The following is a 22116-nucleotide window of genomic DNA, read 5'->3' as shown; positions in this document are numbered from 1 at the left end:
GTCATGCCAATTCTGCTTTTTTCCATTTGTTCATTCTCTTTCATTCTCATTGCTACATCCCTGGTTTAGGCCTTAAAATTCTTAAAGTGTTCAGCCGTTTCCAAATTTTCTATCTCTGTGGACGTCACACATTTGCCTTTCATTCCATTCATCGTATAATGTAAAAACTCAAGCAGTAATCAATAAATATGATTTAAAAATTCTAATCTGGGGAATTTATGAAATGCAAATGCCTGGATCAGAATGTCCAGATGGTGTAGGACCTTTAGTCTGTATTTAAAAAACGCATCCAAGTGCTTCTGATGCAGTCGGTTGTTGGACCGGTGGAACCATTAGAATAAAGCACAAATTTCCTCAGCCTGATATTTCTCTTTAGGGTACCTTTGCAGCTCCATCTTTTACTACTACTTCTCTACACGCCAGCGCATATGAAGTTTTTGTTGGCCTTCGTGAGGATCCTAACACCTTCCAATCACACCTTTTAAACTACCAGGCCCAGTCTTTCTATGAATATCTTCACAGCCAGAAGTGATCCCTGAACTCGATTCTCAGACCTGGCTCACAGCCACATTCTGTCTTACTCCTTAGTTTGGGGATTCTCCAGCTTTCTCTCCTTGGGAGCTTGTAAGATTGCTTTCTGCAGAAACCCAGTTTGCTGTGTCTTATTGTTCGCGTGCACAGAGCCTTGTTCACATCGTGGCAAGGGTCCTCTACAAGGATGTGCAGGATCAGTGCCATTGCCTGACTTGGTCACCGTTGCACATGCGGTGTCGTTAAATGTTCCCGGCTTCTAGTGGGGCTTTCTACGCGCATTTGTGGATTCAAAGAATCAAGAAGCAGGAGCAGGGGGAACATAAAAAATAGTGAAAGGGAATAAAGGGGAAAGGAGAAAAAATGAGTGGGAAATATCAGAGAGGGAGACAGAACACGAGAGACTCCTAACTCTGGGAAACGAACTAGGGGTGGGGGGAGGGGAGGTGGGCACTGAGGGGGGCACTTGACGGGATGAGCACTGGGTGTTATTCTATATGTTGGCAAGTTGAACACCGATACAAATAAATTTATTAAAAAAAAAAAAAAAAAAAAGAAGCAGGACCGCGTCGGTCACCGCCCAGGGAACTGCAAGTCCCAGCGGGCATTGCGCGGGACGTCGGCGGACGCGGTGACGCAAGGGGGCGTGGCGAGCCCGAGGGAGGGGTCGTCCTGCGGGCAGCCGGAGGCCGGGGAGGCTCTGGAGCCTAGGGCGAGAGAGGAGCGAGGAAGGTGAGCAGAAGCGAAGGAGGGGACGCGCTGCCCGGCGCCCCCCAGTCTATGGAGCGGGGTAAGATGGCGGAGGCGGAGAGCCTGGAGACAGCCGCGGAGCACGAGCGGATCCTGCGCGAGATCGAGAGCACTGACACGGCCTGCATCGGGCCCACCCTCAGGTACCCCGGGGACCCGGGCCACCGATGGGCGGGCACGGGCGGGACAGGGGCCGGGCCCCTTCGGGGTCGTGCGCCCGGCCGGCCGCTCGCGGGGCCAGCGCCGGCCCCGCCCTTCGGGGATCCCCGCGAGCCACCTCCCCCCTCGGCGAGGCGGGTCTCCGTCCACCGCCCGGACGTGGGGTCCCTCCTCAACCGCCGGCGCGCACAGCCCAGTTACTCCGCAGCCTCCTCTTGCCTTCGCCGGGCCGGGGCAGTCTTGGTTCTGCCTCCCAGGCTGGCGCGGAGCTGGGCGACTAGAGCGCGCCCCGCAGAGGGTAGCCCTCAGCGAATCCTGCCCCTGGGGACCTCGCCCTTCTCCGGCTCAGACCCCATCCTGCCCTAGACCAGAGTCCTGCTCTACGGACGAAACGTAAATTCACCCTCGGTCTGATGATCGGAAGTTAAACTCGTGCCTCCTGAAAATCACAGCCACTTCTCAGAAACGAGTTTCTGAAAATCTTAGGCCTGGAAGGAAGGAAGTTCCCCTCAACCCGCGCCCCTCTCCCGGGAGCGGGTACTTGCCGAAGCCCGTTAGGAGGACGACCTCTTCCAAAGGCGCAGCCTCATGTAGTCTCATCGTTGAGAGAAAGTATCACCCCTTCTGCCTGCCCCCCTCATACCATTACTTCCCCCCTCCCCCTTATTTATCTATCTATTTATTTATAGATTTTATATATTTATTCATGAGAGACCCAGAGAGAGAAGGGCAGAGACACAGGCAGAGGGAGAAGCGGGCTCCATCTGGGGAGCCCGGGGCGGGACTCGATCCCAGGACTCCAGGATCACGACCTGAGCCACAGGCAAGAGGCTCAAGCACTGGGCCATCCATGCGCCCCCCCTTCACCCTCATTTAGTTTGTAGATGTCAAAACAAACCTCCACTTTCTTCGACTTCATGCATTTATCAAAAACTTAGGCACCCCTTACTAGGAAATTGCAAGACATTGTGTTAAGCAATTGACAAATGGAACTTAAAAAACTTAAAAGGCAGAGTAGTCCTATTAGGTGGATGCTATTACTACCCTCAGTTTATAGATGAGGCACAGAGACTTTAAGTGATTTGCTCAAGGTCACAGAGAAAGTGGGGGAGTAGTGAGTCCTACTCAGGCTGTCTGGATCCACGGTCTTAATTTTTTTTTTTTCATATTCTTTTATTGGAGTTTGGTTTGCCAACATAGAGGATAACACCCAGTGCTCATCCCGCCAAGTGCCCCCCTCAGTGCCCGTCACCCAGTCACCCCAATCCCCGCCCACCTCCCCTTCCACTACCGCTTGCTCCTCATAGTCTTAATTCTTAACCTCTGTTATGTCTCAATTGGTGATTATCATCTCTCTGTACTTCCTGTTAATTACTCACCAAATTCAATTTCAAACCACCTTTCCCTTTCCCCTCACTTTACTGAGGCCCTGAAACTAACTCATCTTCATCTTTCCTGTTGTACATCCTGATCTTCTTCATGCAGTCAGTAGATAGATAATTCTCCTACCTACCTTGGCGGACTGTTCCTCCCTTAAAAACAGTCTTGGCGGACTGTTCCTCCCTTAAAAAAGAAGTTATAAATCACTGCCTTTTTTTTTTTTCTTCCCATAGGGAGAGTTGCCTTATGAAAGAGTGTTTGAAGGAGGAGGAGGCGGAGACTTTACTCCTCATCTCCACTGCACATCTTTCTTCTCTGGGTCACCTTGTTAGCCTACTTCCCTCTGTGCCTTCTCTGTCAAGACCATTCTAAGTAGTTTGCCTTTGTCCCTTATGGCACTGGGATCATGACTATCATATTCCTTTCTTTTTTCATTTTCTTGAGCTCTTAAGGATGAATGTTCCTTCTTTCATTATCTTTATTATTTTTTAAGATTTTAAAAATTTTATTTGAGAGAGGGAGAGCAGGAGTGGGAGGGAAGGGCAGAGGGACAAGCAGGCTCCCCGCTGAGCAGGGAGCCCAGATATGTGGTTGGGTCCCAGGACCCGGAGATCATGACCTGAGTTGAAGGCACACGTTTGATCTGCCTTGAGCCACCCAGGCACCCTTCATTATCTTTACTTTATAAAAACTACAGACTGCTTACTAGTATTCTAAGTGCAGTTCTAATGGTTATTGACATCGGGTTTTTTTTTTTTTTTTTAAAGATTCTATTTATCTATTCATGAGAGAGGCATTTATCTATTCTCACAGAGAGAGGCAGAGATATTAGGCAGAAAGAGAAGCAGGCTCCATGCAGGGAACCTGCCGAGGGACTCGATCCTGAGCCAGAGGCAGATGCTCAACCGCTGAGCCACCCAGGTGTCCCAACATTGGGTTTTTATAGCACAAAATGTTACTGGAGTTACTGAGGATGCTGTTTCAGTATTTTACTAAGAAATTTGGCTACTGAGCTGCAGTTCGCAGCCAAGCAAAGTTCTCACTGGAGTAGTTGGGATTACCAGAGTTTTTAGGAAGGGTTCTTTATCAGAATACCCTCAATATTGTCTTGAGTTGGTTGTGGTTTTCAATTGCTGTCAGTCTTGGTTTATATTAATTTAGTGTTATCAGTGTAGTTTGTTGTGATTTATTATGTTACCCCTCCACTGAATCATAATGCATATCTTCAACTGAATTTTGGCCTATAATTTTCTAGTGTCTTGACTTAATATGCTTTATGATTAAAATATGTTACCCATCCTCCCTAAAATTTGCTTCATTGTTGTTACCAAGTTCTTTTTACCCTAGAAAGTGGGTTTTGTTGGGGTAGGTGGATTAAGGGATCTTTTGCCCTAAGGGGACATGGTAAAAAAAAAAAAGGACATTTGAGAACTACTGCGGTATTCTACCAGTTTTAGTTGCTTTTCCTGACTCCCTGGATGATTATTAGGGGCTCTTCATTTTTGGCCTCATCCTGTCTTGGGCAGGTAACTCCAAATCCCCAAGATTCAATCAGTTGAACATCATATAATGCAAGTACTAGTATCCACTGTTTTTTGTCCCTGGTCTTGATGATTTCTACCCATATTCATCGGGCAGGATTCCTTATCTCACTCAGAGGCAGCAGCATGCACAAACTTGATGTTTCTGAGTCCATGCCTTACCCTGGATGCCCCTTCAGCATTATTATCTCCTCTGTTCTTCCATCACAGTGATTACATAGGTTTGATTAGGGCAGTAGCCTGTCTTCCCCTCAACTGTAAATCTCAAATTCCTCTACCCTTTTTCATACTCCTCTGAATGCCTTCTATCTTTTGACATAGCATTTCTAAAGCACCGGATTCTTAGCTGTTCCTGAGCTAGGTTTTGTAACTGAAGGGGAACTAAGGAAGAGAATCACAGTAAGTTGCATTAAATATAAGATTAGCGTACCTATCCCCACAATTCCTGCTCTTCACAAAAATCCACATAGTTACATTGCCTAATCAGACTCTTTCCTTTGCCATCCATTGCTTGTGAATCATTGCTTGCTTTCTTTTCCTTTGGTGTTACGAAATTATTCTTCCAGTCTTACGCCTTTTTGTTTGAGGAGCCACAAAAATGGCTTGATTTTCTCATTGTATAACTATCCTTATCTTAATCTCGAACAGTGCATGCAGTGGTACTCAATTCTCATATATCGTAAGGGAGTGCCTCTCCTTTTTCATTGTATTCTGAAAGGCCCAAGCATATCCATGCATATAGAGGCTGTTGCCTAAAAAATTTTTTTGGGAAAGCAGCCATCTCTTTCTTCTCTGACTTCATCTTAAAAATTTTGTTAGCTGCAAGTCTTAATTTTGCAGATGAGGAAAGAGGCCTATAACATATTAGGGCCTGTCTTTTTTTAGATTTTAATTAAAAAGTTAACTTTAAATTAACTAATTAATTGAAAAAAATTTTTATTTATTTGAGAGAAAGCATGAGTACAAGCTGGAGGAGGGGCAGAGGGAGAGAAACTCAAGCAGACTCCGTGCTGAGTGCTAAGCCCATCTTGGGGCTCAATTTCACAACCCTGAGATCATGACCTGAGCTGAAATCAAGAGTCAGACACTCAACCCACTGTGCCACAGGCACCCCAGGGCTTGTCTTGTTTTTAAAATAATAATGATTCCTGCTCTGTAGTGCTAATACTAAAATATTGATCAGAAATCACTCATGAACAATAGCTCTATATTTTCATTTTTCAAATCCCATTTCTATATATATTTTTTAAGATTTTATTTATTTATTCATGAGAGACACACAGAGAGAGAGAGAGGCAGAGACATAGGCAGAGGGAGAAGCAGGCTCCATGCAGGGAGCCTGATGTGGGACTTAATCCCGGGACCATGGGATCATGCCCTGAGCCAAAGGCAGATGTTCAACCACTGAGTCACCCAGGTGTCCCCTCATTTCTGTATTTCTAATCATCTTTCATATTGCTATTCAGTAGAAGTCATTTCCTCATTTTACTCTTTGGTTTTAGCAATTAACATTTAGCCTTAATTGCTATTTAAGATTTTGTTTTTAAGCTCTTAAATTTAACAGTAAAATACACAGCCTTTAAAAATATAGCTTTTTTGAGATATGATTAATACATCAAACAGTTCACCCATTTAAAGTGTACAATTCACTGGTTTTTAGTATATTCACAGGGTGTATAACCATGACCACAATTTAATTTTAGAATATTTTCATCTCAACATCTATTTGTAGTGATTCTCTATTCTGTCCCCACTCCCTAGGCAAAAACAACCTTCTGCCTTTATGCATTTACCTCTTCTGGACATTTAATATAAATAGAACTGTACAATATGGGGTTTCTTTTGTGTGTGTGTGACACCATAATATTTTCAGGGCTCATCCATGTGGTAGCTTGTATTGGTATTTTTTTTTTTTAATTGCTGAGTAGTATTCCATTGTATGGGTATACCACATTTTATTTATTCATCAGTTGATTGATATTTGGATTGTTGCCATTTGGAGACTGTTAGAACAATGCTTCTATGAACATGAGTATATTACTTTTTTTTTGAGTGTATTAATTTTTGAGTGGACATATGTTTTCATTTCTCTTGGGTATATACCTAGGAGTAGAATTTCTAGGTCATATGATAACTACATTTAACATTTTGAGAAACTGCCAAACTGTTCTTTTCTGAAATTTTTCTTTTTCTGAAGAAAGAGAGTGAGGCAGGGGAGGGGGCAGGGCATGGGGGTGGGGCAGGGGAGCGGAGGAAGAGAGAGAGAATTTTAAATAGCCAGCCTCCACCCAGCACGGATCCCTCTGTGGGCTTGATCTCATGACCGTGAGATCATGACCTGAACCAAAACCAAGAGTTGGATGCAGGAGCCCCTCCTAAACTGTTTTCTAAAATATGGGTACCATTTTGCACTTCTACCAGCAATGCACGAGGATTCCAGTTTCTCCACATTCTTGTCAGCACTTGTTGTGATTTTTTTTTTTTTATGTTAGCTATCCTAGTGGGTTTGAAGTGGCAATTCACTGTCGTTTTGATTTGCAATTACCTAATGGCTAATCTTTTTGTGTGCTTATTAGTCATTTATCTTTGGAGAAAAGTCTATTCAGATCTTTTAGTCAGTTTTTAATTGGGTTGTCTTTCTATTGTTGAGTTTTAGGAGTTCTTTATATATTCTGGATATAAGTCTCTTATCAGATATCTGATTTGCAAATACTTTCTTCCATTCTGTGAGTTGTCTTTTCATTTTCCTGATGGTATCATTTTCTGCACAGAAGTTTAGTTTTGATGTAGTTCAGTGTATATTTAATTTTTTTTTTTTTACCTGTGCTTTCCTTCTAGATTGTTGCTTTATATATATTTTATTGTTACAAAGCTATAGTATTGGTGAAGGGACAGTTTTAAAAAATATTTTATTTATTTATTTGACAAAGTGAGCATAAGCAGGGGGGCTGACAGGTGGAGGAGAGGGAGAAGCAGGCTCCCCACTGAGCAGGGAACCCTACATGGGGCTTCATCCCGGGACCCTGGGATCATGACCTGAGCCCAAGGTAGACGCTTCACTGAGCCACCCAGGTGTTCCAGTGTAGAGACGATGTTTTATCTTGCTTATTTAACCGAGTTGTTTGTAAAGCTGTCTCTTATAGAAAACAAATTGGGAGGATTTCTTTTCTCTTTTTTTAAAGCTTTTATTTATTTATTCATAGAGACAGAGACAGAGAGAGAGAGAGAGAGAGAGAGGCAGACACAGGCAGAGGGAGAAGCAGGCTCCATGCAGGGAGCCGGACGTGGGACTCGATCCTGGGTCTCCAGGATCATGCCTCAGGCTGCAGGCGGCGCTAAACTGCTGTGCCTCGGGGGGCTGCCCGGGAGGATGTTTTCTTTTTCTTTTTCTTTTTTATAATAAATTTATTTTTTATTGGTGTTCAATTTGCCAACATACAGAATAACACCCAGTGCTCATCCCGTCAAGTGCCCCCCTCAGTGCCGGTCACATATTCACCCCCACCCCCGCCCTCCTCCCACCACCCCTAGTTCATTTCCCAGAGTTAGGAGTCTTTATGTTCTGTTGTTTTGCTCAATGTCATTTGATAATTAAATATGAGGACCTGTTTTCCCCATTTACTACTTATGTGCCTTTGGCTGCATGGCTTTGTTTTCCATCTTCTGCTGTCCTCTATTACCTAAGTTGTACAGAAACCAGTTAAGCATAATCCTTGGTTCATGATGTGTTATTATTGGCACACGCATGGACTTCTTTAAGCAATTAGTTATTTTTATAAACAACTTACCACCTGAGTGGGCAGATTTTTCTCTTCTGTTAACATGGGGATGATACCATGTCTACTGCAGGAACAGTATTTAAAAAAAAGGGAGACAAAACATTCTTCATGGTACTTGTGTAGTAGTTAGCGTGAGTCATCTTCTGCCTGTTATCTTTGAGTTTGCTATGTGAACTTAAGTATTTCTGTTTTGGGAGTTATGTTAGTTTAGTGGTTCTTTGCCTTTTTTTTTTTTGGCTTGTTCTCACCTATTTGAGGGATATAATATTCATCTGTAATCAAGACTCATCAAAATATTTTGGGATGGAGAATGGAAGAGGATATAGGAAACAGTTATAAAAGCCCTTCCAGGGCAGCCCGGGTGGCTCAGCGGTTTAGGATCGCCTTCAGCCCAGGGCCTGATCCTGGAGATCCGGGATTGAGTCCCACATCGGGTTTCCTGCATGGAGCCTGCTTCTCTCTCTGCCTGTGTCTCTGCCTCTCTCTCTCTCTCTCTCTCTCTCTCATGAATAAATAAATAAAAATCTTTAAAAAAAAAAAAAGCCCCTCCAGCAATTCCGACATAATCCTCCATGACAGTGAGGGGAAAGAAATGATTTCTCATGTTGATTGCTTTTTTGCTTTTTTTTTTTTAAAGATTTTTAAAATTTATTCATTCATGAGAGACACAGAGAGAGAGAGAGAGAGAGAGGCAGAGACACAGGCAGAAGGAGAAGCAGGCTCCATGCAGGGAGCCCGACGTGGGACTCAATCCCGGGACTCAAGGATCACACCCTGGGCTGAAGGCGGTGCTAAACCGCTGGGCCACCGGGGTTGCCCTGATTGCTTATTTTTAATAATAGCTCCCCTTAAAAAGTAACATTTTTATATTTTAATTCTAAATGGTATATGACTTTTAAAAAGATAGAAGAAACAAACAACAAAAACTTAATCCTACCACCCTGTCAAAACTCTTATATTTGCATATTACTTTTTAACTTTTTCCATATGCATTTTATTATATTAGGTATTAGAAGAGTACTATCATGTTTTATCTTTGTTTTTCAGTTACTTTCTTACATACAGTTTCATACATTGTTATGTATTTTAGTAGCTTTATTCACGAATTTATTCATTCAGTGAACATTTATTGAGCAACTTTTATGCACCAGATATTATTCCCGACTCTTGGGTACAACAGGAACAAAATAGATATGTTCCTGCCCTTATGGACCTTACATTCTGGTGGAACACACAAATGAACAAACAGATACATAAAGTAATACTATTAAGTGATTAGTGTTACATATGATCAGGTGTTGTTTTCCATTGTGTTTAGAAAAAGTTGCTCTGGCAAAGGTTTGACTAGAGTGAAGGAGCAAGGATGTGACTCTCCAGAAGTCTTCCAGACGGAAGGCACAGACAGAGAAAGCCCTCAAGAATAGCATAATGGTGGAGGTGATGGTAGGAGATCAGTCTGGGTCCATGTCATATAGACTAAGAGGTACAGAAGAGTTTTGAGCAGCAGTGACATGCTCTAACTTAGGTTAAACAAGGAACATTCTGGGTGCTGTGTGGAGATGGAATAAGAGAGGAAACAGGAAAGTCAATCGGGATATTTGCAGTAATGAGAGGCAAGAGGTGGCTGTGGCATACAATAAAGTGTTGGGAAGAGGTGGTGATAAATAGCTGGATTTCAAATATATTTTGAAAGTAGAGCCAAAATGTTGAATTAATTATGAGGGTTAAAGAAAAAGAATCAAGGATGATTCCAAGGCTCTTGCTTAAGTATTAAGTCGCTGGGTGAATGTGGTTGCCATTTAGTGGGATAGGGAATAAAGGCGAGGAACTTTATTTTTCTTTATGGCACTTAAACTGCTGCTTGACATATAGACTCCTCCACTAAAATTGGTTTTCCAGGAGGAGAGAGATTTTGTTTTTTTTGTTTGCTGCTGTTTCCTAGGAATCTAAAAGAGTGCTTGGTATATAGTTGGTAGTTAGTAAATATTAATGAATGAATAGAATACAAGAATTGTACCACTAACTGTAAATTATCTGAAGATTGATTAACTGATTTGTAGATTAACTGTCTTAAAAGAATATGACTAGGCTTTTGAGAAAAAATAAAACTGCTGAAAATCTGGAAAACTTCAACATATGAGATGTGTTTATTTTTTGGAATTATATATAATTTTATTGATCCTCTCTCTCTCTCTCTCTTTTTGTTTTGGTAAGATTTATTTATTTATTCATGAGAGACACCGACTGAGAGAGGGAGGCAGAGACACAGGCAGAGGGAGAAGCAGGCTCCTCACAGGGAGCCTGATGCAGGACTCGATCCCGGATCCCGGGATCATGACTTGAGCTGAAGGCAGGCGCCCAACCACTGAGCCACCCAGGCGTCCCTCCTGTTTCTCTTCATCAGTCAAAAGTATAATCTAAAAAAATTGGCCCCTAAAACCTGTCATCTAATATTTTGTGTCATGTTGTTAAAAGTTTGCAAATTTAAGTATGATAAATCTAGTGATTAAAATGTTATAATTTAAGTGTACATTGTATAAATAAAGCTTAGCATTCGGAAAAATAGAATTGTACATTTGTGGGGGGAAGGGGAGTGGGTAGCATTAAATAAATTTCATTATCATATGGAATAGGAAAATGACTTTTTTGTGATTTGATAAAAAGTTAGGTTTTATTTTAATAACATCATTGAATTGTTGAGCAAATTGGAAAAATGAAAAACTGAAAAAACCCTCTTATAGCTAATAAGACAATACTCATTTGGTTCAATTAGCAATGGACTCTGTGTCTGATTTTATTTGAACTATATAAACAAAAATTTTCATTGAAGTTCTTCCAGTGGAAGATTATTCTGGTGTGTCATCTGATTAGATTCAAACTGCATAAACATTAGTAGTCACAGAGAGAAAATAAATGGGAGGAGAGTATTTGGCAGTCATTCTTTTGCTGAATACCAAGAGTATATTAGTTATCAGATCCAATATATAATGCTGGTGAAACTGATCTCCTGGAAATATAATGTTGAAAATAAAAGGTAAATAGATCAATTATCTTTATTTGTCTGGATTTGAAATATTTTATTTAAAAAATGGAAAGAAAAGGATAGTAATCATAGATCTAATAAACATATTTTTCTCCCATTCCCTCTGTTTCCCCATTCAATTAGTTTGTTGTTTATTCTTCTATTGTGTCTTTAATGCAAACGTAAGCATTTATACTTTTATTTTCTCCCCCTTTTACACAATAAGTAATGTGCTGAATATACAGCCTTGCAGCTTTGTTTTTTACTCATCAGTATATTTTGGAGAGCTCTTCATATCTGTATACAGAGATTTTCCTTATTTTTTTTTTTACAGCTACATAGTATTCCATTATGTGAATCTATCATGGTTTATTCAGCCAGTACCCTTTTTCTGTATAGCTGGGTTATTTCTAGTCTAATACTAGACAAAATAATGCAGCAAGGATTAACCTTGAGCATTTTTTTTTTTTTAAAGAGAGAATGTGTGCATGTGTAAAGAGAGCGGAGGGACAGAGGAAGGGGAGAGAGAAAATCTTAAGCAGGCTCCAGTTCAGCATGGAGCCCAACATGGGGCTTGATCTCACAACCCTTGAAATCATGACCTATGCCAAAATCAAGACTCAGATGTTCAACCAACTGAGCCACCTAGATGTCCCCCATTTGTTATGTCTTTTTTTTTAAAAGATTTTATTTATTCAGAGAGAGAGGCAGAGACATAGGCAGAGGGAGAAGCAGGCTCCATGCTGAGAGCCCGATGTGAGACTCCATCCTGGTACTCTGGGATCACACCCTGAGCCAAAGGTAGACGCTCAACAGTTGAGCCACCCAGGCGTCCCCATTTGTTATTTCTTACTGTACTTTTCATACTTTATACTTTAGGGTAGATTCCCGGAAGAGTTATTGCTGGGCGGGGACATCTGACTTTGGCTTAGGTCATGATTTCAGGGTCCTGGGATCAAGCCCTGCCTTGGCGTCTGCACTCAGCCGGGAATCGCCTTCTTCCTCTCCTGCTCCCTCTGCCACCATCCCCCCCCCCCCAAACTGATGTTTGCTCTCTCTCTCTCTCTCAAATAAATAAATGAAATCTTAAAATTCTATTAAGAAAAAGAATGATTGCTGGGTCAATTGGTACATTAATGTATATGTAATTTGGAAGGTAATACACTCTTTAGAGGTTGGACCATTTTGCTCTTCCTCTAGGAGTTTGATATTGCTCATTTCTCCATGGTTTTTTCAACAAAGTGTGTGTATTACGCTTTTTTGCCAATATAATAAACGATAAATGGTATTTCAGTGTAGTTTTCATTTGCACTTTTATTGTGAGTCAGGCTGAATATGCATATGTTTAAAGGCTTTTTGTATATCTGTGCGTGTGTGTGTATGCGTATGCATGTTTGTGTGTACTGTCGATATGCTTTGCTTATTTTTCTATAAAGGTGGTATTTTTTTCTTTGATTTCAGAGCATCAGTAAAGAACCTTTCATTGTTATGCTTTGCTGAAATACACCAGGAGTATATACCAGGAGTATACAGAACGCAATGAGTTTTGATTACTAAAAGAAAGAAACCATTGTTTTTTAAGAAATGAAAGCTTCAAACTTGTCTTTTCATTATTTTAGTCATAAAGGGATATGAATAAGCAGACATTTTAAAGGAATTAAAAAAAATCTTATGAGATTGAAAATTTAAAATCATATTTTTTGGGGAATACAATAATTATATAAGGAATATTAATGAATCAGAAGTTGTCAATATTTTAACAAATTCTTGTTTATATAATTTCTGGCATCAATACAACTAGTATATGAATTTGTTGCAAAAAGTTATTGATAAGGACAATTTAGTATGGTTTTGGAAGCAGTTTGGAATTTTTTTTTTTAAAGATTTAATTTATTTATTCATGAGAGACATGGGGTGGGGGGAGAGAGAGAGAGAGAGAGGCAGAGACACAGGCAGAGGGAGAAGCAGGCTCCATGCAGGGAGCCCGATCACGCCCTGGGCCGAAGGCGGGCGCTAAACCACTGAGCCACCCAGGGATCCCCATCAGTTTGGAATTTTAGATGATTTTTATGACATAGTTTTAGTTTGGAATATGATGTATATGAATATTAATTAGGTAATTGAGGAAAGCAAAGATTTCTGATTTTTTACATCATTGCAGTTGATAATTTGCAATATTTTCTAATGATATAATAATTGATTTAATTATATACCATAATCAAGCTTTCAGCTGAAGGCAACTTGAATAAATAACATTAGTGAGTGGCTTATCTATGAAATGTATGATTTGGGGTTGAGATGCTGAGCAATGATGACACTGTAAATTTGCTTAGGGAAATAGCAGAAATAGTTGAGGGGGGGAAGAGTTACTAAAAATCAAAACTGAGTTACAGAGCTGAGCTTAAACACATGAGACCCAGGGTGCTTATTAATAGGTTATTTCTTTAAAAAATTTTTTTTAATTGGAGTTCAATTTTCCAACATATAGCATAATACCCAGTGCTCATCCTGCCAAATGTCCCCCTCAGTGCCCATCACCCAGTCATCCCAACCCCCCGGCCCACCTCCCCTTCCACTACCCCTTGTTCATTTCCCAGAGTTAGGTGTCTCTCATGTTTTGTCACCCTCACTGATATTTTCACTCATTTTCTCTCCTTTCCCTTTATTCCCTTTCACTAATTTTTATATTCCCCAAATGAATGAGACCATATAATGTTTGTCCTTCTCCGATTGACATATTTCACTCAGCATAATACCCTCCAGGTCCATCCACATCGAAGCAAATAGTGGGTATTTGTCGTTTCTAATGGCTGAGTAATATTCCATTGTATACATATACCACATCTTCTTTATCCATTCATCTTTTGATGGACATAATAGGTTATTTCTTAGAGATTTGTGGTGTGGCAGTGGGAAGGAAAAGAGTAAAGCCATTTTAGTGATTTAGTAGTATCTGCCAGAGTATTTACCTTAAAAGCAAATAAACCAGATATGGGTTGGATTAATACCTTTATATGAAAGTTGAAGTGGCTGATACAAGTCATCTTATTCTTCCAGAAGAAGTGGAGTGAGAGTATCCAATGATAGGGCTAAGATTTTTCTTTAGAAGTAATTTGGGATGTGTTCTAGCACTCAAGTAAATGCTATTAAATCCACAATGATTTTATTTGAAACAATGTTAAATTTGATGTTAAAGAGTAAAGATGTCACAAGTATATGACAGTTTACTCAAAGACTCACCAGTATTGCACAGACTTTGTTTCAGTATTTGAATGAAGGAGAATTCAGTGACAATAATAATGAAGTATTTTAATACTTTGGCTATTTTTTTTTTTATAATGCTTTTGTTTAGCGATTGAAGACAGCGTGTGGGGTTGGGTTTGCAGGCAGGCGAGGAAGGGGAGAGAGCTGCTTTTTTTTTTTAAGATTTTTTAAAACAAAATTTGTTTATTCATGAGAGGCAGAGAGAGAGAGAGAAAGAAAGAGAGAGAGGCAGAGACACAAACAGGCAGAGGGAGAAACAGGCTCCATGTAGGGAGCCCAGCGTGGGACTTGATCCTGGGTCTCCAGGATCACGCCCTGGATCGAGGGCAGCGCTAAACCACTGAGCTACCCAGGCTGCCCTACTTTGGCTATTTTTAAAAAGCAATTTGTGATGTGTATCTATAAGTTATATTTATATTTTCCATTTCTGGATGTCTGCAGAATGGTTAATGTTTTCCCTTAAACTGCAGGTAACTTAAAATTTCTGCCACATCTGATTAGTCTTCTTTTATTCTGGTTAAATGACAGTTGACTGTTCTTTGTCTCTTTTTTTCTTTTTTCTGATTTTTCCCCTTGTCTTGTTCTAGAAAGGAATTAGATAATTTCAAAAAATCTACATGATTTAAAAAGTACACATAATAGATATATAAAAAAATGGTGAAGAAATTGGAGTATGAGAAAACAAAGGTAGGAAGACTATGAAATCAAGAGTGAGAGCAATGAAAAGACTCATATTTGAAGGCCTGTATATATTCTTAAGGTAGGCTATCAGTTTGGTTCTAGGCTTTCCAGCAGCTAGTGCGAAAGAGAGACATACTCTGTTATTTGAGTTATGGTGTTGTAAAATTAAAAAGTAGTTACTTAAGGAGAAGCACAGCTATTCTTGGTTCTGAGTAAAACCAGAGAACTGTTTCTCCCATATGTCTTCACGAAGAAGGCCCTGTATAATGTAACTTTAATATCCATACAGTAAATGCAGCAATATGTGACAGGCTGTTTCTTATATTGTCCTTTAGTGAAAGCATATGGCATAACCAAAATACAATTTAGTAAAGGCAGATCTGCAGGGAGCCAAAGGAATTCAGTTCTCTGCTGGTCTTGGCTTAATAAAGGCATAGGTTTTATAATACCTATAGCGAAAGTTAAAAAGTGCATTATCTGCACCACCCCCCTTCCCCCTGGCCATTTTATTTTTTGATCATTGATCACTTTGAGAATCTTATGAACTCTATGTCCCTTTCCTTAGTAAAATGCATATGTATCCAGTCTCCATGATTTCTGATATGGAAGACTATATGCATTGCATGTACACTGGTTAATTCTTCGTAAGTACTACTTTTAATAGGCAAGGTTTTTGATAACTAAATAATATCATTAAGTTCAAGATTATGTAATTTTTGTCATATTTTTCTGAATAGGAAATACACTTGCCTGTATTCTTAATTAAGTACAGAGCTACATATACCTTAAAAGCAAATAAACCAGATATGGGTTGGATTAATACCTTTATATGAAAGTTGAAGTGGCTGATACAAGTCATCTTATTCTTCCAGAAGAAGTGGAGTGAGAGTATCCAATGATAGGGCTAAGATTTTTCTTTAGAAGTAATTTGGGATGTGTTCTAGCACTCAAGTAAATGCTATTAAATCCACAATGATTTTATTTGAAACAATGTTAAATTTGATGTTAAAGAATAACCAATCCACCTTGATCACTTGAAAAATTGAATTGCCAATAGATAAAGTAACCATAGATATTTGCCTTAAGCTATTTGGAATATATTGTCTGGAAAATGTATTCCTTATTAAGGAGGTTATTTACCTGGAACCTATCCTGTTCTAGGTTTATAAATTTAAAAAAATTGAGATATATAACTCCAAGAGCATAATGATTGATAAAAGAATTTTTAAAAAAGATTTTATTTATTTACTCATGAGAGACACAGAAAGAGAGGCAGAGAGACACAGGCAGAGGGAGAAGTAGGCTCTATGCAAGGAGCCTGATGTGGGTGGGACTTGATCTTGGGAATCTGGGATCATGCCCTGAGTCAAAGGCAGACAGACGCTCAACTACTGAGCCACCCAGGCATCCCTGATAAAAGAATTTTTAAAAAAGATTTTATTTATTTATTTGAGAAAGTGAGTGAGAAAGAGAACAAAAGCTGGGAGAGAGAAAGAGGGGGAAGCAGACTCTGTGCTTGGAGCCCAACGTGGGGCTCTATCCCAGAACCCTGGGATCATGACCTGAGATGAAGGCAGATGACTCGTCATTGACTGAGCCACCCCAGCACCTGATTGATAAAAGAAATTTAAACATATATATATTTGTATAACTAAAATTTAGAACTTTGAAACACATTATGTGGTGAAACATCTAAGTGAACAAGAACTCTCACAGTGCAACCAACTAGATTACCTTAATGTGATTTATGATGATATGTATGGATTGGAACTCTTACAAATACCTGCTTGCCTTTCACAGTTTTGAAGATAATCACATTAATATGTGCCTTGCACTGTAGTGAATTTATCTTCAGTCACTACCGTGGTTTGATAATCAGATCAGTGGATAAAAGCAAAAGTAAAAAAAATGACACCAGTGGTGAACTTTTTATTTATTTATTTTATTTATTTTTATTTTTTTTTACTTTTTTTTTTTTTAAGAACAATTCTATCATTTTTTTTAGCATTTGGTTGCTTCTGGTATTTAGAATGTTAGATAAATATTCTCTTGTATGTTAGATAAAATGATGAAGGCCATTTGTCAAATATAACGATTTGGCTTAAAATACCAGCTCTTTCGCTATATTTGTTTTGATTAAGTAACACAGGCTTCTAATTTTGATTGTGCTTTTATATACTTGGAACATGACAAACTGTGACAAAAGCACATCTTTTGGCACTATATTGTCTGATGGAGCACTGACATCTTACAGTATGTTGTAAGCCAGGTGTCTTTGCTCCTATTGTTCTCAATATCTCTATTTTTGGAACTTGTTTCTTTATGTTTTTCTCTTTGCAAATTGTACCTTTGTTTCTTTCCTCATATTTGTACTTGCTTTTGTTTTTGTACCCCCCTTCTATTTCCTGTAATTTAGAACTTTAAAACACACATTATTCAGTGAAACATCTAAGTAGGCAAGAATTATCAGAGTACAGCTAACTTCCACTTGCTGGGATAGCTCTATAAACATTAAGATTTGAAAGGTATTGATATATAATGTGATCTTATCAGGCATTAAGAATGAGTGAAAACAATAGACATTGAGGTTGACTGAATCTATGTTATGAAACATTTTTGGTTTGGCGTTTGATTTTTGGGAAAGACATGTTTGTGTAACATATTAAAAAAAAAGGAAAGAAATAAGGGAGCTAGCCAAGCAATATTGTTTTGATGAGGTAGAAGAATTTCTTCACATTTGTAAGGAAGAAGTGTACAATGAAGATCTTTTGGCATTGAAGTAGCAAAAGTAAGAGGAAAGTGAAATGAGAAGAGCTCTTGAAATCCAAAGAAAAATAGGTTATTAGAAGCATCTTAAATGGTAATGTCATGTGACTATATACATTATTTGCTTTTTTAAAAAATTAAAATTTTCATTTTGCGATAATTGTAGATTCAGGTGCAGTTGTAAGAAATAATATATAGATTCCTTGTACCTTTACAGTTTCCTACAATGGTAGCATCGGGCAAAACTGTATCATGTATCACTGTATCATGACCAAGATATGGACATTGTGTCTTCAAGGTCAAGATTCAGAATACTTCCATCACTATAGGGATCAGTCAAATTGCCTTTTTTTTTTTTTTTTAAAGATTTATTTATTTATTCATTCAGAGAGAGCGAAGAGAGAGGCAGAGACACAGGCAGAGGGAGAAGCAGGCTCCATGCAGGAAGCCCGATGTGGGACTCGATCCTGGGTCTCCAGGATCACACCCCGGGCTGCAGGCGGCGCTAAACTGCTGTGCCACCGGGGCTGCCCAGTCACATTGCCTTTTAATGGATACAACCCCTCTCTTTTTGTCTCCATCCCCTCTTTATCCCTTGACAACAAGTAATCTGTCCTCCAGTTCTATAATTTCCAGTTCCTCATTTCAAGAATGTTATATAAATGGAATCATACAGTATGTAACTTTTTAGAATTGGTGCTTCTCACTGAGCATTAATTCCCCGGAGATTCATCCAGGCTAGTGTATCTATAGTTTGTTCCTTTTTATTGCTGAATAGTATTCCACGGGATAGCTGCACCACAGTTTGTTTAGTCATTCACCCACTTAAGATCTGGGTTGTTTCCAGTTTTTGACTATTAAAAGTAAAGCTGTTATAAACATTTTTGTAAAGGTTTTTGTGTGCACATATGTTTTCATTTCTCTTGGGTGTATACCTAGGCGTGGAATTGCTGGGGCATATGGTAACTCTATGTTTAACTTTTTGAGGAACTGCCAAACTTATTTTCCAAAATGTCTGTACCATTTTATATTCCCACCAGCAGTGTGTGTGAGGGTTCGAGTTTTTCCAGATCCTTGCTAGCATTTGGTATTGTCACTGTTTTATTTTAGCTATTCTGATAACGTGTATAGTAATATCTCATTGTGGTTTAAATTTGCATTTCCCTAATTGCTAATTATGTTGAACATATTTTCATATACTTATTTGCCATATGTATATCTGCTTTGTTGAACTGCCTCTTCATGTCTTTTGCCCATTTTCTAATTAGATTTTTTTTTAAGTGTTGAGTTTTTGAGAATTCTTGATGTGTTATAGATTCTAGTTTTTTTGTTGATATGTGGTTTGCAGGTAGTTTATTCTGTTTGTCTTTTCGCTCTCTTAACAGGGTCTTTTGCAGATCAGAAGTTTTTAATTTTTGTTGAGGTCTGATTTATCAATTTTTCCTTGTATGAATCATGCTTTTGGTGTCAATTCTGACAACTCTGCCCAGCCCTAGATTTTAAAGATTTTCTCCTGTTTTTTTTTTCTCTAAAAGTTTTATAGTTTTACTAAAATGTAACATCTATGATCCATTTGGAGTTAATCTTTGTAATATTTGTATAAGAAGTGAGACTTTGAAGATTTTGTTTTTGCCTGTGAATGTCCAATTGCTCTAGTAACATTTATTGAAAGGGCTGTTTTTCCCCTACCAACCAGCTTTTGCACCTTTCAAAAATATTTTGTGGGGTGCCTGGGTGGCTCAGTGGGTTGTCTTTTTCTTTTTTTTTTTTTTTTAAGATTTATCTCTTTATTTTTAGAGAGAGAGAGAGAGAGAGACAGACAGATAGCACGGGTTGGAAAGGCAGAGGGAGAGGGAGAGAGAGTTGCAATCTGCCCTGTGCTGAGTGTGGATCCCAGCATGGAGCTTAATACCACCATAACCACGAGATCATGACCTGAGCTAAAATCAAGAGTCTACCACTAAAAAAAAAAAAAAAGAGTCTACCACTTAACCAATTGCATCACCCAGGTACTTCTAAGCATTTTGCTCTTGATTTTGGCTCAGGTCATGATCTCAGGATGGTGAGGTCCAGCTCTGTATTGGGCTCTGCATTGGGCATGGAGCTTGCTTAAGATTCTCTCTCTCTCTCTCTCTCTCCCTCAGTCCTCCCTCCTCACTCATGTTTCCTCTCTCTCTAAAACAACAACAATAACAAATTTCTTGGGCATATTGGTGTGGATCTGTTTCTAGGTTCTCTCTTTCGTGTTGATCTATGTGTCTGTTCCTTTGCCAATATTAGTCTTGATTACTGTCTTGATATCGGGTAGACCAGTCCCTCCCACTTTAATCTTCTTTTTCAAAAGTTTTAGCTCATTTCGTTCCTTTGTTTTCCCGTTTAAAATTTAGAATACTCTTGTCTATTATCTGCAAAATATCTTGCTGGGATTTTGATAGGAATTGGATTAAGCCTGTACATCCTTTTATAGAGAATTGACATCTTTACTTCATGAGTCTTCCAATCTACAGCATGGAATGTCTCTCAGTATATTTAGCTCTCATTAGGCTTCTCATCAGCTTATGTAGTGGTTAACTACAAAGTAAGTATGTGTTTTGTTCGAAAAGTGATCATAAATGGTATTATATTTAAAATTTTGGTGTCACTGTGTTGCTACTATATAGACATTATTTTTTGTATGTTTATTTTATATCTTTGTGACTGCTGGACTCACTGGTATAGGAGTTTGTTGTTTTTTAGATTTCTTAGAGTTTTCTATGGAGATGATAGTGTAATCTACAAATAGGGACAGTTTTAGTTTTTCTTTTCTGATCTGTATGCCTTTTCTTTCATTTTCTTTCACTGGTTAGAATTTCTAGAACTATGTTGAATAAGACTGGTGAAAGTGGACATCTTTGCTTTTTTCCTGATCTTAGAGACAAAGCATTTAGATTCCCCCCACTCAATATAGCATTTTAAGGTTTTTTACAGGTGCTTTTTTTTTTTTAAGGTTTTATTTATTCATGAGAGAGAGAGAGGGAAAGAGGGAGAGAGAGAGGCAGAGACACAGGCAGAGGGAGAAGCAGGCTCCCTGCAAGGAGCCTGATGTGGGACTCGATCCTGGATCCCGGGATCATGCCCTGAGCTGAAGGCAGATGTGCAACTGCTAAGCCACCCAGGCGTCCCATGCAGATGTTTTTTGTTTTGTTTTTTTTTGTTTTTTTGTTTTTTTTTTTTGCAGATGCTTTTTATAAAGTTGAGAAAGTACCTTTCTATTCCTATTTTCTGAGAATTTTATCATAAAAGAATATTGAATTTTGTTCAGTGCTTTTACTGCATTGGTTATATGTTCATGTGATTTTTCACCTTTACCTTGGTAGATTACATTGACTGATTTTTGAATATTGAATGAGCCTGCCTTCCTGAAATAAACCCTAACTTAGTCATTGTGTATATTTCTTTTTATGTTTTACTGAATTCTACTTGCCAGTACAAATCTTCCTTGACTTATGATGGCTATGTCCTGATAAATCCATCATAAGTTGAAAATACTGTAAGTTGAAAATGCATTTAGTATACCTAACTTACCTAACATCATAGCTTAGGCTAGCTAACCTACCTTAACTATGCTCAGAAAACTTAACATTAGTACTTAGCACACAGTCTATTTTAATAAAGTGTTGAATATCTGACGTAATTTATTAAATAATATACTGAATGTGAGAAATAGAATGGTTGTATGGGTTCAGAGTGGTTGTAAGTGTATTGGTTGTTTATCCTTGTAATTGCATGGTTGACTGAGAGCTGCAATTCACTCTTTGCCCAGCATCCATGAGTAAGTATTGTACAGCATCACTTGCCTAGGAAAAGATCAAAATTCAAAATTTAAAGTATGGTTTCTAATGAATACATACTGTTTCGCACTATGAGTAAAGCTGAAAAATTGTACTTTCTCTATTTTTTAGGGATTTTTGTGTTTATGAGGGTCATTGATCTGTAGATCTTTCTTTCTTTCTTTCTTTCTTTCTTTCTTTCTTTCTTTCTTTCTTTCTTTCTTTCTTCTTTCCTTCCTTCTTCCTCCTTTCCTTTCCTTTCCTTTCCTTTCCTTTCCTTTCCTTTCCTTTCCTTTCTTTTCTTTTCTTTTCTTTTCTTTTCTTTTCTTTCTTTTGGTTTTGATGATAGGGTAATACTAGCTCCATAAAATTAATTGGGAAGTGTTTCCTCCCTCTTCTATTTTCTGGAAGAAATTTTATAATTGATGTTACTT

The 22116-nt window shown here is 38.8% G+C and overlaps 1 protein-coding gene across 12 annotated transcripts in view; it reads left to right on the top strand.

Annotated features, from left to right (window-relative positions):
- The first annotated feature begins 1169 nt into the window (after window positions 1-1169).
- The window catches only part of EXOC6B (exocyst complex component 6B), a 615377-nt gene continuing 594430 nt past the window's right edge, over window positions 1170-22116 (top strand). For 10 of the 12 annotated variants that reach the window (XR_012004238.1, XR_012004237.1, XR_012004239.1 and 7 more), the window contains exon 1: window positions 1176-1424. Coding sequence is in view for 7 of the 12 variants with exons in the window: in XM_072769831.1 (XP_072625932.1) it covers window positions 1312-1424 (113 nt within the window). In the remaining 5 variants the exon portion in view is untranslated. Of the gene's footprint in view, window positions 1425-1675; window positions 1834-22116 lie in introns of those variants that run through there. The other 2 variants (XM_072769830.1, XM_072769833.1) reach the window with 2 other exon arrangements.

Source organism: Canis lupus, chromosome 12 (assembly GCF_048164855.1).
Source record: "Canis lupus baileyi chromosome 12, mCanLup2.hap1, whole genome shotgun sequence".
In the NCBI taxonomy this organism is placed as follows: domain Eukaryota; kingdom Metazoa; phylum Chordata; class Mammalia; order Carnivora; family Canidae; genus Canis; species Canis lupus.
The sequence above is the reverse complement of the archived record's forward strand: the minus strand, read 5'-3'. Positions and strand labels throughout refer to the sequence as shown.